The sequence below is a fragment of the Caloenas nicobarica genome, chromosome 13 (genome assembly GCF_036013445.1).
Source record: "Caloenas nicobarica isolate bCalNic1 chromosome 13, bCalNic1.hap1, whole genome shotgun sequence".
Classification (NCBI taxonomy): domain Eukaryota; kingdom Metazoa; phylum Chordata; class Aves; order Columbiformes; family Columbidae; genus Caloenas; species Caloenas nicobarica.
Window position 1 is genome coordinate 15,362,509 of NC_088257.1, and position 15,091 is coordinate 15,377,599.

General features: G+C 49.2%; 1 protein-coding gene across 1 annotated transcript in view; it reads left to right on the forward strand.

Annotated features, from left to right (window-relative positions):
• Positions 1–1,606: 1,606 nt before the first annotated feature.
• The window catches only part of WWC1 (WW and C2 domain containing 1), a 67,352-nt gene continuing 53,867 nt past the window's right edge, over positions 1,607–15,091 (forward strand). Inside the window, exon 1 of the mRNA XM_065643838.1 lies at positions 1,607–1,849. Coding sequence (XP_065499910.1) covers positions 1,731–1,849 — 119 coding nt within the window. The 5' untranslated portion in view covers positions 1,607–1,730. The remainder of the gene's footprint in view (positions 1,850–15,091) is intronic.

Sequence of the window (15,091 nt, forward strand, 5' to 3'; positions counted from 1 at the left end):
CACGGGGGATCCTGCACCGCGGGGGATCCTGCACCGCGGGGGGATCCTGCACCACGCGGGGATCCTGCACCGCGGGGGGATCCTGCACCACGGGGGATCCTGCACCACGCGGGGATCCTGCACCGCGGGGGGATCCTGCACCGCGGGGGATCCTGCACCACGCGGGGATCCTGCACCACGGGGGATCCTGCACCGCGGGGGATCCTGCACCACGGGGGATCCTGCACCATGGAGGGATCCTGCACCGCGGGGGGATCCTGCACCGCGGGGGATCCTGCACCGCGGGGGGATCCTGCACCACGGGGGATCCTGCACCGCGGGGGATCCTGCACCGCGGGGGGATCCTGCACCACTCGGGGATCCTGCACCACGCGGGGATCCTGCACCGCGGGGGGATCCTGCACCGCGGGGGATCCTGCACCACGCGGGGATCCTGCACCGCGGGGGGATCCTGCACCACGGGGGGATCCTGCACCGCGGGGGGATCCTGCACCGCGGGGGATCCTGCACCACGGGGGATCCTGCACCACGGGGGGATCCTGCACCGCGGGGGGATCCTGCACCGCGGGGGATCCTGCACCGCAGGGGGATCCTGCACCGCGGGGGATCCTGCACCACGGGGGGATCCTGCACCACGGGGGATCCTGCACCGCGGGGGATCCTGCACCGCGGGGGATCCTGCACCGCAGGGGGATCCTGCACCGCGGGGGGATCCTGCACCACGGGGGATCCTGCACCACGCGGGGATCCTGCACCGCGGGGGGATCCTGCACCGCGGGGGATCCTGCACCGCGGGGGGATCCTGCACCACGGGGGATCCTGCACCGCAGGGGGATCCTGCACCGCGGGGGATCCTGCACCGCGGGGGGATCCTGCACCGCGGGGGATCCTGCACCGCGGGGGGATCCTGCACCGCGGGGGATCCTGCGCTGCTGCGGAGCCAGCCGGGAGCGGGAGGCAGCACCCGCGGGCCGGGGACACCTCACAGGGATGCCCCTGGTCGGGGAGGTGTTCACGTGCTGGTCTGTGCGAGCGCCACCACCACACGGGCCATGCCGCACCGGGGACACCACACAGCCCCCGCTCCGTGTGTTCGGCCATCCTCATGGGACCCCATCGTCTGCCTTCCGTGTGTCCTCCCAGGGGCCGAGCTGTGCGGGAGAGCCGTTCGCACAGCAGCCCCCCTCCCCGTTTTGGCCTCGTCGCTGCCCACCCGCGCTGGCCCCGAGCGCCCCAACTCCCGCCGCAGCTGCCCCATCCTCCCCGCCGGCAGGGGGCGCCCTCCTGCGCGCGGCGGCGGGGCGGAGCTGTAAGAACCGGCGTCCCCGCCCGGGGCGCCGCTGGTGGGCGGGGCGGAGCCGAGTGGGCGGGGCCGCCCCCAGACTGGCCGGGGCCGCCGGCGGAGCAGGAAATGGAGGCGTGAGGGGCCGGGGCTTCCCGCGCCGCAGGGCTGACCGGGGGCTCTCCCGCCGCCCTCCCCGGACGGGCCCCGCCGCGGCTGCGGGGCCGGGCGCCTCCGCCCGCCTCAGCCGGCTCCGCGCCCCGCCCCCGCCGCGGGGCCGGCATGTGAGGCTGCCCGGCGGCGGCGCCTCCCTGCGCGGCTGGGCCGGCGCGGCCCCCGCACCGCTGCTCGCAGCCCGCGGGAGGGGAGGCCCGGCCCGGCCCTGCCCCCCCCGCCGCCGCCCCGGAGCGGAGCGGTGGATGGGGCAGCGCGGCCGGCGCTGGGGACGATGCCGCGGAAGGAGCTGCCGCTGCCCGAGGGCTGGGAGGAGGCGCGGGACTACGACGGGAAGGTGTACTACATCGACCACGGCAGCCGCACCACCAGCTGGGTCGACCCCCGCGACAGGTGAGCGGGGCCGGGGCGCGGGGGAGACGCCGCTCCGGGGCCCTTTCCCTTCCCCGGGGTGGGGGGATCCCCGCGGGCAGGGCTGTGCCCGAGCCCGGCGCCTCCGCTCCCGAGTTGCCCGGTCGGTCGCTGCCGCCGTCCCTCGGCTCCAGCCGGGCTCCCGGCCCCGGTTCTGCTCCGCGGGAGGGCAGCGCAGCGCGATCGCCTCGTCACCCGCGGCCGGGCGCTGGGCTCCTGCCCGCTGCTCGGGAGGAGAGGGGCGGGTCAGTGAAGGGGTTTGTTGTTTTGTCCTTCACATCTCCCTGCCCACCTCCTTTCCCCTCTCCAGACATCTTGCAGATCTGCATCGCACGCTGCCCGTCGCGGGGGAGGGGAACGCAGGTGCCACCAGAGCGGTGGCGGGGCGGGGACCCCCCAGCCCGGCTGCTTGCCCCTCCCCAGCCCGGCTCCCTCATCCCCCCCGAGAGCAGCGGTGGCTCTTTGGGGTAGGTTGGACTGACGAAGTGGGGTCAGGGGGTGTCGGTGGGTCGGATCCTGCATGGTGTCCCACTCTACGAGCCGTTCTGTGGCATGGGTGAGTGTGGAGATTGCCGAGGTCACCCACTTCAGGGTGTGTTTTTGATCACCTTTCTGCTTCCCAGCAGCCTCCTCTTGCTCCCACTTTCTCTAATGAGCTCTTTCCCTATATTGCTTGCTTTAAAAAGTAGGAGAAACAGCAGACAGTCTCCTGTTCAAGAGCCAGGTCATTTTCCAAGCAACGCTCTGTCCTGGCACATTCTGGCTCCATGCTTGAGGCGGTTACAGCGAGCCAGCATACGGCTGCTCGAGCATGCGGGAAGCTCAACTACTGGATCACTGTTGAAATCACAGGTTTCTAAATTTCATGTTTAACGCTCTGTTAGCTGAAGGTCCCAGACCCACAGGCTCAAAAATCTGTCCTGATGCGCTGGAAGTTCCAACAATCTGAAGATGCGATTTGTCATTGGTAAATTTTACGCGCTTCCCCCGTCTGACAGTGAGTGTTTTCCTTGTTGTAGGGCAGCCAGTGTGATTTCTGAATTTGTTTTCCTTTCTTCCCTTTGCTCCAGGAATCGGTTCCTTGAGGGAGCTTCCATTGTTGGCAGGATGTCAGTACTTGTCTTCTCTCCAGTTCTGCTTCAATGTTTTTTTTTTGTTAAGCATGGAAGTGAATGATTGTCTGATCTTACCAGATTTTAAACAGTGTTCTGCATTCCAGGAATAATCTTTGTGTATGCTACACACAAATGTAACCTGCTGCTGGCTGGGGGTTTGGAACTTGTTTTGAGGCTTCTGTTTCAGTAATGTGGTCAAGAGGAGCTAATAACAGGGTCGTTTCAAGGTTTTTTTTAACCTTCATAAGTCAATACAAGCTTAAATTAGGAGTGTTTTCCCATCGTCTTTATTTTGTTACAGAGAATGAAGTCAGCGAGAAATTTGATAGGCCTAATAATGGCTTATAAAAATTCTCATCTGTCTGTGGTTAGTGATTCGAAAATGACAGAAAAGACTAAATGGGTGCTTTATTTACACGTGTACTGAGCTGTCGCAGAAACGTTACCTACTCCCCACTGTTAAAGGAGAATATTCAAACACGTACTGATAAGTCGTATCACATGACATTTGTTGTGCACATAGAAATACACCTGAATACACATGGCCCCGACAAGCCTTGCATCTGAGTCATCTTCCAGTAGCACTACCAAGAAAACAAGCTGGATTAGACGGTCCTTCTGAAAATCCTCAAGGCTTTGAAAAGTTTATTGGTCCAACACTAAAATAACTGACACAGCCCTTCGCCATCACCTGGGGGTCCCTGTATTTGTCTGAGTTGAATCACCGCTCTGGCGAACTCACAGGAAGGGAGTTTTTCTTTCAACTGTCTGCAAAAACTCGCTGTTGGGGAGTTTCTGATCAGCTCGAGTCATAAGAGAACTACTCTCTGCAGTAGCGAACTTGGGTTTATGAACTGCTTACTGAACTTTAACAGTGTATTTTAAGTTTAAATATTTTAAGCGTAGCCTTTTACAAGTCGTGTTTAGAACTTCTGCACCTGAGCGGTTCGTTTGCGCATTTGTCTTCTGCGTGCTGTGCCTATGCATGCTGTCTTTTACTCAGTAAAATGCAGTAGTTATCAGGAAACATGGCTGTAAAACTGCAAGTTGGAGGAGTGTGGAGGAAGGTGCACATGGTAGGGCTCACTTTGAACCCAGCTGCGTGTCAGTGGGACTGTACCTTTGTAATACCTGATCAGTTTATTCAGGGAGCAACAACTGGTAGCTAAAGATAGGACACAGAGCTTTTTAAACCTTCCCTAAATCTTTCATTCTAGCTTAATTTAGTGGAAGTAAACACGAGTAGGGATACCATCTAGCTTCAGGGCATGGGCTTGCCCATTGTTTTTGTGACAACAGTGGGTGTCAGCTTTGTAGTCCTGCTAAGGGAGGTTGGTTTAATGGGAAGCAGGCCTGGCAGGGACACATGGGGGTGTTGGCAGCAAGGGGTGGAAGGTGGGACCTCAGCTGGCCTTGGACTGTGTGAAATCAAAAGCTGGGCTGGTGGTTTTCCAGCTCTTGTAACGCATGGTACCAGTCCTGCAGATGGGCTGTGGGTAAGGGGACCATTAGACTTGGCTGGTAGGAGTCACTGGCACCTGGTGGCATCTCGCTCTCCTGTAGAGCTGACTTGAGTGATGCTCAGACACCTGAAGTCTGGATTGAAGCAACTGCAGGTCAGCGCACTTTTGCCTCATACCCTTTAAGGGTATACGAGACTTCAGGGCAGTTCTGGGAAGCCTGTGGGTGTTAGAGCATTTTGGGAAATCATCTAAGGTTAAATAATCTGGAGAATTTTGTGACTTAACTGTTACTGTGCTTGTGGTATGGTGTAACAGAAAGGAATCAAGGTAGCTTGTAAGCAAGAATTTCAGGTTAAAAAGCTGTAAGGTAGTTCTAGAGACCATGCGGGGAAAAAAAACCCCAAACTACTGTGTTTTTCCTTGTGTAAAAGGAAGCTCACATAGCTGACTTTTTTTGTAGATTTGTTTGAAATTAGATAATTCAAGACTTGGTTACAGTATAATTGGAGATCAAACCTTATGGAGCTAGGGGAAGAAATTTGTCATTCCTAGCTTTAAAGGCAAGCATGATCTTTCGGGTATGCACCAGTACATACCATTTGGTAAAACATACGGGAGACTTGTCCCAGCTGCTTCCTTAACACAGAGGGTGCACCTGCACTATAAGCTGCTGTGCTGCTAACCAAACAGAAAATAAGAATGTCTCAGGAAAGTTAGCAGCAGCTGCTGCCTGTTCTTAAACATCCATGTGAATCAGGAATTGCACCAACAGTGCCCCAGATGAGATTTCTCCTTTCGTCAGATATGAGGTTAGAGGTGTGTGTCTGGGTTCATGTGGGTTCCTTGAGTTCTTTACACCAGGCTTAGGGGAACCTCTGCTCTTCGTCAAACTATCTTGGCAGAGCATAGTTTTTTTTCTCTCTCCTCCTTGTGTTTCAACCCAGAAGCTTTCTGATCGTACCGAGGATTTGGAGATGCCTGATAACCTGTCCTATTCTCCAGTATTTGTGGTCTCATACTCTTCCTGCTGGCATGGTGCTGTAAAGAGTTTTCTCTTTTTTACTGAACTTCTCATTTTACCCCAATCACTAGGCTCCTATTGAGAGGGAAAGCTAGTGAAATGGGAGCACTTCTAGCTTGAGCTTGGTGAAGCTGCTAAACAGCATGAGATGTTTTCAGTTTCGGCAGGCAGCAGTGCCTCAGTTGGTGCCCCTTTAATTTTGTAGGGCTCTTAGTGATGTAAAGGGTTGGAGATGTTTGTTAAATGAAAGCCTAGATACTGCAGTTGCTCCCTGAAATCCCCTCCTACTCCATAAGGAGGTTTTTCCAGTCTGAACCCACAGAGCAGAGCTTTGGTAAAGAGAGTTAGGGAAGCGATTTGCCAAGGCTCGGGGCCAATATGTGCCAATGTATGTGTTGTCACATGTAGAAGACTTGGTGCTTTCAAAATAGTTAGGGCTGCCTATTTACAGAGGAAGATTCAGGCTTGCTGAGCCTGAGGATCTAAGTGAACAAAAGCTAGGTATGTCATATGGAGAGCACAATCATCTTGCCGTGCCCCTCTAGGTCTGCCTTCTAGGCTCGATGTGAAATACTGCAGCGTATTTTGCCTCCTGTATGATGCTGATCCTGAAGCTTTTCAAGCCCAGTCTGCTCTGCACGCTTGTTATGCAAACTTCCTGTATTAAAGATATGGAAATGTGAACATCATGCTAAAATTTCCCATCTAACCCTCCACTCCTTGGATTATAGCATAATTATAATTCACTGGAATAAGCTAAATATAGCTAACTGAAATGTGCGAGTTCTCTGAAATAAAGGGGTGAGAAGAAATGAAGTGAAAACCAGCAAGAATAAAAGGAGCTGTGGTTTTCTGTAGATGAATATCAGAAAGCATAAGGGAAAGAGAGAAGAATTCTCAAAGAAGGAGTATTTCTCTTGCCCAGGTTTTTCGCTGGTCCCTGGCAGCAGTGTGGGTCGTGCAGCTGAAGGCTGCTAGTTTGGTGCCAAACACCCTGCCATATGTACATGAATCTGCTGCTTTCTCATGTTTGCGTTCCCCAGAATAGCTGACTATTTTATAAAGAACAGGCAGTTCAGTGTATGCCCACAGACACTGTTTATAACCATTTTCCATGAGTACAGAAGTGAGTGATCTTCATAGTCATCTAAATGCCATCTCTGGGAGCAGGTGTCTTAATGTGGAGGACTTGTGCTGTTCTTACAATTTTTCCCCCACGGTAAATGAAAATTAATTGGTTTATTTAAGTGCTAATATATAGAGAAACAGAATCAACAAGTAAGGCTGTGATACTTTTTTTTTTTTTTAATTTGTTAATATCAAGAGTCTTCCAAGATGAATTAACTGCACCCGTGATTGGAAAAAGTGGATTAGAGCTGAAATCAATCAGACTTCTTCAGTTATAAAAAGTCAAACTTTATTGTTGGTGTTGTTTGGTTTTGTTTGGTTTGGTGGGATTTTTTTTTTTTGGGGGGGGTGGAATTTGTGGGTTTTGTGTGTCTGTGAGTTATGGTGGGATGTGTTGACAGCTTTGGAGGCTGCAGGCGCTGCCTCCAGAGCCACTGCGTTTGCTCACTTGTGTGAACTCACTCGGCACTGGGGAGGGCAGCTGGAAACAACAGGTATGATGCTTTTTAACAAAAGCATCTTTGCTGAAGGTGTTGTACACACACGCGTGTAGTGGCAGAGAATGTTGGCAGTGACTTTAGGACTACTAAAAGCATTATTTTATCTTCCCTATGGAACATGAAGAAAATGAAAAACGTGGAGCTTTGCTCAGCTCAGCAGCTTTTTAATGCATCTTGGGGAATTCTAAGTCTTAAAAGATCAGAACTGCTTTTGAAGAAATCTCTGTAAATCATATTGTTTAGAAATATGTAGGTTGAGCTTCGTCTTCTGCTTTGACAAGGTCGTCTTGCTCACAAGATCAGTCCTTTAATTTTGCCTCAAAGACTGATGACTTGTGAAGTTAGTGACACTGCCACAGACGAGAAACTTATTTGTCAAGGGGATCAACAATTCCATCCCTATGTAGGCCATGTATTTTCCAAACAAAGTAGTTATCTTGATCTCCATCCAGTGGAATGGCAGAAAATTGGCTGCTAAATCCCAGCAGGCGTGGGTATGGCGGGCGAGAGGTGGCTGCTGTGTTGATGACCCGGGGCAGGAGCTCTGTGGTGCTGATGGGCACCTGAAGCTGCTGCCAGAGGAATGTTCCGTATCACTGCAGGGAGCAAGGGCCAGAAATGGGTCTGCCTGAAAAGTGTTATTTTGTTGTCTGGGTTTATTTCACAGAAACAGTTGATCCAGGTCGTGTACGTGTGTGCAGAACTCGTGCGGGGACTGAGCGGGCGGTGAGGGGCTGTGGGATCGGAGCTGGCGCTGGTGACAGCCCGGGAATGCTGCTGAGGGGACACTTGGGAAACTGTCACCAGGCACTTGACCTGGGCAGGCTCTCTGCCAGCCCGGCTCTGGAGGTGTTCTGAAGCTGGAGGCGCTCAGCTTTGCCCCATGAGTTTTACTGGGAGAGTGGATTTTCACTTGCTGGAGCCCAGATGAAACCAGCAGTGGACTGGAGCATCTCCTAAAGGTGTAATTCATGCTGGTGTCTTCATAGCTAGCACAGTTACAGGAAGATGAGTTTGCAGCAAACTTTTCCTTGTCTGAATGTGATTTAAATTCCTCTAGCTTGTGCCAGAAAACTTATAGGAAGACATGTCCAAAAAACTTTAATGAAATAACTTGTACCTAAAGTGACGTGTGGTATGTGGCCGAGGGTGGTCCCATCACTGATCTTCCACACCACATTTTCAGACTGAGCTCTTATCTCAGTCACTGGAGGAATCTATTAGTAAATGATTGATTCATATTCTGTGCTCCCGAAGGTGGCTGCCGTCACCGCCCCGCAGCGCGTTCCTGCCCGCCTTACTGGGACTCAGCTCCGCTCCCGTTTTGCCAGGATTGGAATGTTCTGGGCTTGACTTGGCAGATGATTGTGTCAAGTATGGGAAAGCTTCAAGTCTTTTGCAAAGAGGGGGAGAGATGGTACTGCTGTTTTGGGAAAGCCTTGCTGATGTTCTCCCTGTGTAGGGGCTGTTTGAACCTGGTGGCCTGGAGTGCCCCTCCAGTGGGGCAAGTGTTAGTTGAAAAAAATACATGAATAAAAGGGTGGCAGCAGGTAGGCCAAGTCAGGTGGAGGTATGTAGGCTGGTGCTACTCCATACACGTATACGAGAGCTATGTAAATTGACCACTTCCTTGAAGAGGAATAACTGTTGTGTTGGCTGGTTGCCATTCATGAGACCTGTGTAGTAAGGTTACGTGCTTTGTTTGTAGTAATGAAGACTTAGCTCTAACTGCTCAAATAGAACCCAGAGTTCTTGTTCGCAGAGCTTAAGGTTGCTGCTCCCCCCTCTCTTTCAAGCTACGTGCATAGATAATTGGCTGAGCAAACAACAGACAAAACTGCTCCCAATAGAATAATAACTGCTTTTCACTGCCACTCATCCAGTCAAGTGACATCTGGAAGACTCTCTGGGTAGTCACAGGAGGTTTGGTGTGTAACAGGAAGATGCAAAGAAGCCAAATCCTACAGCTGTCAGTGTTTTCTGTTTTTTCGTGCTTTTGGATGAGTTCTGCTGGCTTGGTTTGTTCTCTGTTTATGCTGGTGCTTACGGCTTCCACCCCAAACACAATGTTCTGCAACATAAGTAACCAACACATTTAAAAAGCAGATGAATTGCTTTCTCAATCTTATAGAGGTGCTGTGGGGATTAACTAGTTCTGACAAAGTGCTTTCTGGCTGGGATGTCAAGCTGATGTTTCAAGACTAATGGTATTGTTGAGTGAAACTATTTAGTTCTCCTCAAATGCCTAATCACTGTTTTAGAAGAATTTACTCTGTGGAGGAAAGCTTTATTGATTTAAAGCACGCAATAAACAGTATTGATTTGCAAAAGGCAGTCATTCATATCTGCTCTATGCAGAATTGAGATGTGAGGTGGTCACACAACTATTTTGAACGAAAATGTAAGTGAAACTATCACTTAAATGACTCTGCAGCAACTTGCAAATTTCTCATACGTGACTTAGAACTGCTTTGATAGCCTTGTACTCAGAACAAGGGCAGTTCCCGAAGGAGAGGGCTCTCTGCTATTTCATCCCTCACAAGCCTGCCACAGGGAGGACGGCCTGCAGAGGAACAGCGGTGGCCAAGATAACCTTCTGGACCCTTAGAGCGGCACGGGAAAACGTAGATAGCCCCAAACCTGCTCTATAAAGCTGTGCTGTGGATAACTTTGTGGTTAATTTTGCTTGTGCCAGGCACAACTTTTGATTTCACGTGGCATCTGAGCATCTGCAGCTGCTGGAAGACATAGTGGTAGCCCAGCCGCGCAGGCTGGCCCCTGCAGCCCCCACGCCATCCTGGGCACAGACCCTGCGGGACGTCCTTCGAGGGGCTCGGGCAGGTTGGCATCGGTGATCTGTTAGACCGTGGCACCCAACCCCTGAGGACATGGGAAGAGTCATCTCACTGACAGCTTCATCCTGGGCTTTTGAAGTTCTTGTAGTTGGACTGTTTGAAAGATTGAGTGTGGTTTTGAGCTGCTTATCCAAATTATCTCAAAGGGAGCTTGGGTGGGGATGATAATGGAAAGTATTTGACTGTCACATGTGATGCAGCTCTGCACATTATCCAGTCTCTGTTTCCTGTGGAGTGTCTCGGGCTGGTGGCCTGTCTGGGTGGTCCTGTGTCACTCAGCCTGATTCAGGCTGCCAAGAAGCTTGTAGTAACCCCTGTGGGAGGTGATGATCCTACTCATTTGGTGGAACTGGCTTCCTCTGCAGCTGCTGAAATGCAAGGGAGGTGCACGAGTGGGAGTGGGGAAGCAGGCAGCATCCCAGAAGAAGACCTTCCCCAACAGGAGCTCTTCAGCCTGTCTGCTGCCTGTTCCACGGGGCTCCCGTGCTTCTCTGGGGGTTTGTTGGGATTGTCGAGGCAGCATGTGTGTGCTGTGCTGCTGCATTCCGTGTCTCAGATCTAGGGGATGTGACAGTTCCGCTGCAGCAGTGCACACAGGGTAAGGTCCATGCTCAATTAGTGATGCCGCTCCGGTGTGTAACAGCTGTTTGCAGTGCTCTTTAGACGGGCTTTTGTTGTTCATGCCTGACCTTTGTTCAGAATGGTGCCACTTCCATTCCTCAGCATCCGATGTGACTTTGGTTCTTCCGGTTGCTGCTTATGACTTTTGCTGTTGATGGGACTGGAGTGGCTCGGCTCACCAGAGACCTTCCTTCTTTGAACGTCTCTGCTGCTGCAACAGCTGATGTGCTCTCTTTAGGACTTGTCCAGATGCTCCATGTGACTAGTGGAGTGATGCTAATGATGGCGGCTTCATTGACTGTTGTTGCTCTTAATTCCTGTATACCGGAGATGGAAGCTTTTCTCAAGGAAGAGCTTGGTATGCAGAGGAAGTATTTCTAAGATAAAATGGTAAGGCTTATCTAAATTAGGATGACCTGTACTGTATGTAGTGTTCCAGGTGATATTTTCATATTGAATTGTGTTTTTAAAAAAAGAATCCTTAATGTGAATAGCATTTTTGTATTGTGGAGTTTCGACATGGTTAAATTTGAAATCAAATCAGCACTTTGAACAGACTTTTTTGTTGGAGCATGTATGTGGTGATGCTCGAGTGTATTTGATTAATGGTGTGTGTTAACCCTGAGAGAATAAGGAGGTCGAACTCTTCTGCTCACTGTATTGTTCAATGTTTCTCAACATCTGATCTCTCTCCACTTGAGTTGTCAGTTTACCCACTTGTCTAGATTTTTCTGAAATTCCTTGAAGTCATCTCTGCATCCAGCTAACCTGAATAGCTTGTCAGCCCGCAAGGCAGTAAGCCAGACTTGCAATTTGTCTTTTCTTCTGTCACTAGTAAGTATTTCACACTGTAAGATCCAAGCATCAAAGTAAAACAATCTGTAGCCTTGATGAGACACTATTTAATTCTTATGTGGACACATACACAGAAGGCTTTAGGCTGTTTAACAGCTAGTTCTCAAGTAGGCAGATTTGTCTGGTAAAGAGATCTCCTTACAGTCCTCAGTGAGTGTTTTTCTGCCTTATTTTAACCTACGTATGCAGGAAAGTGAAGTGTCATGGCTGCTCCCATGTCCCATGGCTTTCTGTGGCACCAAGGTTTTGCAAGATCTCTTAGACTTCCTAACTTTCTTTTTTTTTTTTTTTTTTTTTTGCTTTTTAAGTTTGAATGTAGAAGCTTCCAGATTTAACCTAAATCCAGGATGTCAAATATCAATGTGATACTTTTTCAGTTGAGATGGTCTGTAATTCCGAATAAAGGTAGATCTATTGTCATATGTCATCTGTTAATTATTCAGAGGCTATCATATGACACTGCTTGTTTCTTATGCAACTGGCTCACTCGTTTAGGGGGCATCTGCCATCATGGGCTTTGCTTGATACTAAGGGAAGCATAACCTGAACATAAATACTTTTTTAAAGCACATGTTTGCTTACCTGATTTCTTGTACTACTTGGGCTCTACTCCTCACTGTGTTTTTAAGATTTCTTTTTAGAAGAAGAATGTGTGGGTGGAAAGGAAGGGGTACGTGGGCCAAGGAACCTGGCTTGGTCACTTGCAAAAGGGTTGCATGGACAAAAATCTCAGTTTGCAAAGGCAAATTTGCATCTGAACTGGTGACACAGAGTCCTCCGCTCAGGCTTGTTTTCACGCGTCCTTTGTAAATGCCACTCTTATCCCCAAAGCAAATGTTCTGTGTTGAATTTTCTCATCTTTATTCTCTATTTGTCCCATAGTCTGTAGCTAATGCCCCATAGGGCTTCTTGGTTTGTTTTCTATTTGCTTTCCAGAGACCGGCTCCTGCAGTTTGGATGGTGGTTTGACAAGTCACGGTGCATCTCCAGCAGCTTAGACAGACTAGTAGCCCTTTCTAGTGGGGTCACTGGGGGTTTTGAGTCAGCTCAAAGGCAGCTGATGCAGTTACTACTCCGTGTTTAGTGTTTTGCTGTGTAGTAACAAAAATGAGACCAGTCCGAGTGGTAGTTCAGACCCATGATAGTTCTGCTTGGAGATCTGCTCGTGATACTTGTGATGGAGTGCTGTGTGTTGGTAAGCATTTCTTTGCAATCAGATTTATTACAGAATAGATTTTCAGTGAAATAACCTAAATGAAATCATTTTAACAATGCCCTTTAAAGGCATTGTTGTTTGAATTCCCCAGTGTAGTTGGGCTCGTCTCTGAATGACAGTAGTGCCTCTCTTGTTGAAGACCGGCTGAAATGCTGCTTTGATTCAGCTGCTTGGTGACCAGCCCAGATACCTGATGAAAGGTGTAGGGAATAATGGAGTTATGTCAGTATGAATTAAGGATTTTACAATAAGAGTGTTATTATTTATGTTGCTTAGGGAGGGTTTACTTCCATTAGCTAGCCCTGTCTTTGCAGTCGAAGGCAAGCTGTTGACCTGTCATTTCATGCCTTTGTACTCCCAGCTCTGATGCTCAGAGCTCTCCCTTTTCCAGTGATTGTTGCTCCTATTTTCTCTCTCCTAAGCTGTGTAACGCTGTTGCTTAGCTCTCTTATGGCTGTGCTTTATAGGGTCTCAAAAGCCTTTCATACAGTAAGCATTTTGCCTGATGGGAGAAGTAGGTTTACAGAGTTTAAAAAAAAAAAAAGGGCAAGAAATACACTGTAGATAATAGATTCCAAAAATGCAAATTTGTTTAAGCAACTCCTTAAAAAGAGGGGAGGGAGGATGGAATTGAAGATTAAAACCTCTGTTTGTATACATGTAGAAGCTGGAGGCAAAGCAATCCATTCATAAATATACAATAGGATTTATGTCATGGTGAGAAGTGCTACATGCATATTCATGTGTAATTTGCAAATCCTTTAGCGATTAAATACTTTACTGCAAACTCTAGAACTAAATAACCTTCTTGTTGAAATGAGATGTCCGAAGGCTCTAATGCTTCTCCAGTGGAGGGGAAAGGCTGAGTGGTGTAATGGATCTGATACTCTAATTTTCACTCTATTAAAAGATTTTTGGTGTGCTTTGGGCATTATTATATTAGTATGATCGGTAGTCTTGAACAAAACGTGAAGCAGAGACTTGCGAGAAATATTGTAAAGCTTATCAAGCTAAGTAAAGCAAATAGACTTGGAAACTTGTTAAGATGTTTTTCTCAAATCATTTTAATGTCAAATACTTTTGTCTAAACTTTCGTATCCTGTAGGTAAGGAAAGAGGCAGATGAGTAATAGAGCTTGGAGTTGAAAGAAGTAGCCTTTGTGTAAGTGAAGTGAATCACCTGCAAAGGTTGTAACCTCAGTTCTTCCTGTGACACTAACAATGAATAAGAATATACTGTTACTGATGGTTTTGGTTTTCAAAAGCTTTAAAGTATTATAGACAATGTATATACCTCGAACATAATGAATGGAGAACAACATTGCTATAGAATAACCGTTTCTTGCAGCTTGGTGTTTTATGGCCGGTGAGTGCTCAGTGACAGCACAGAGTGTCTGGGTAGGATGGGTGATGTGATGGGTTTGTTTTGCCCTTCAGTCGTCAGACGAAATGATTTTCTGCACATGGCACAGGTACTGACAGGCATCCCACTGAAAAACCAGCGTATGCCTCTCGTACGGCTGTAATAAGATAAGGTTGGGACTTGCCACTTGCCATGCAGTTGTGTTCCATGCTCTGTGCTGCCCTCGCCTTCCTCGGGGCCCTGTCGCAGCTGATGCAGCAGGTCTGTGTCCTCTCCAGATCCACCAGCTGCTCTGATTGCACTGCAGACTGGTGGCCAGGTAGTGCTGGGCTTCTGTGGTGGCAGGTGTTTCTGTTATGCTTTTGTCACTTACTGAAAAACCACATTTTTTTGGATTAAAGTTCTGCTCAGTTCTTAAAATTGAACTTAGGCACGTTCGGCTACACCAGCCTAAATTCTCAGTTTGCCCTTTGGGAAAGCTGTGGTTTATTCCCATATCTGGACCATCACAAAGTGTTGCTTGCTGCTCTCTCCTGGTGTTTGTGATGAACTGTTCCTTTTTGTATCTTTGAGCTCTTTCTACTTTGCGCATCAGGTTTGCATTGGGAAGAATACAAAGTATGTTGATACTGGATGGGAAAAGCCAGCAAAGTTCTCGTGTTCTTGCCTCCCCACTGAGGTTAGTCCCTCTAAGAAAGCTGTTTTGTCTGATTTAGCTTTCCTGCTCCCGTTTTGTAACTGCCCACTTCTGGGATGCTTTGATTCAACTGAACAACAAAACAGGGCAATGCACTCAATTCACTAAGGACTTTATATGCATTTTTCTGGCTCGCACAGGTGTAACAAATTGCCCTTTTAGTCCTGTTTACTTGTTTTTCACACTTGGTCGCAGGTAGGTTCTGCTCCTTGGTGATCAGAGAAGAGCCCTGGATTCCCTGTTGCTGTCTTGCATTGTGATGAGGGAGGCATGTAGCAGAGGTGATGTCCCCTTGGTGCCTGGGGGCTCTGCACTACAAAGCTGTACTTTGGTTGATTTGAAATAACATTTCAAGGTAACTGTGAAAAGCTCTTGCTTTTACAATGAGCAC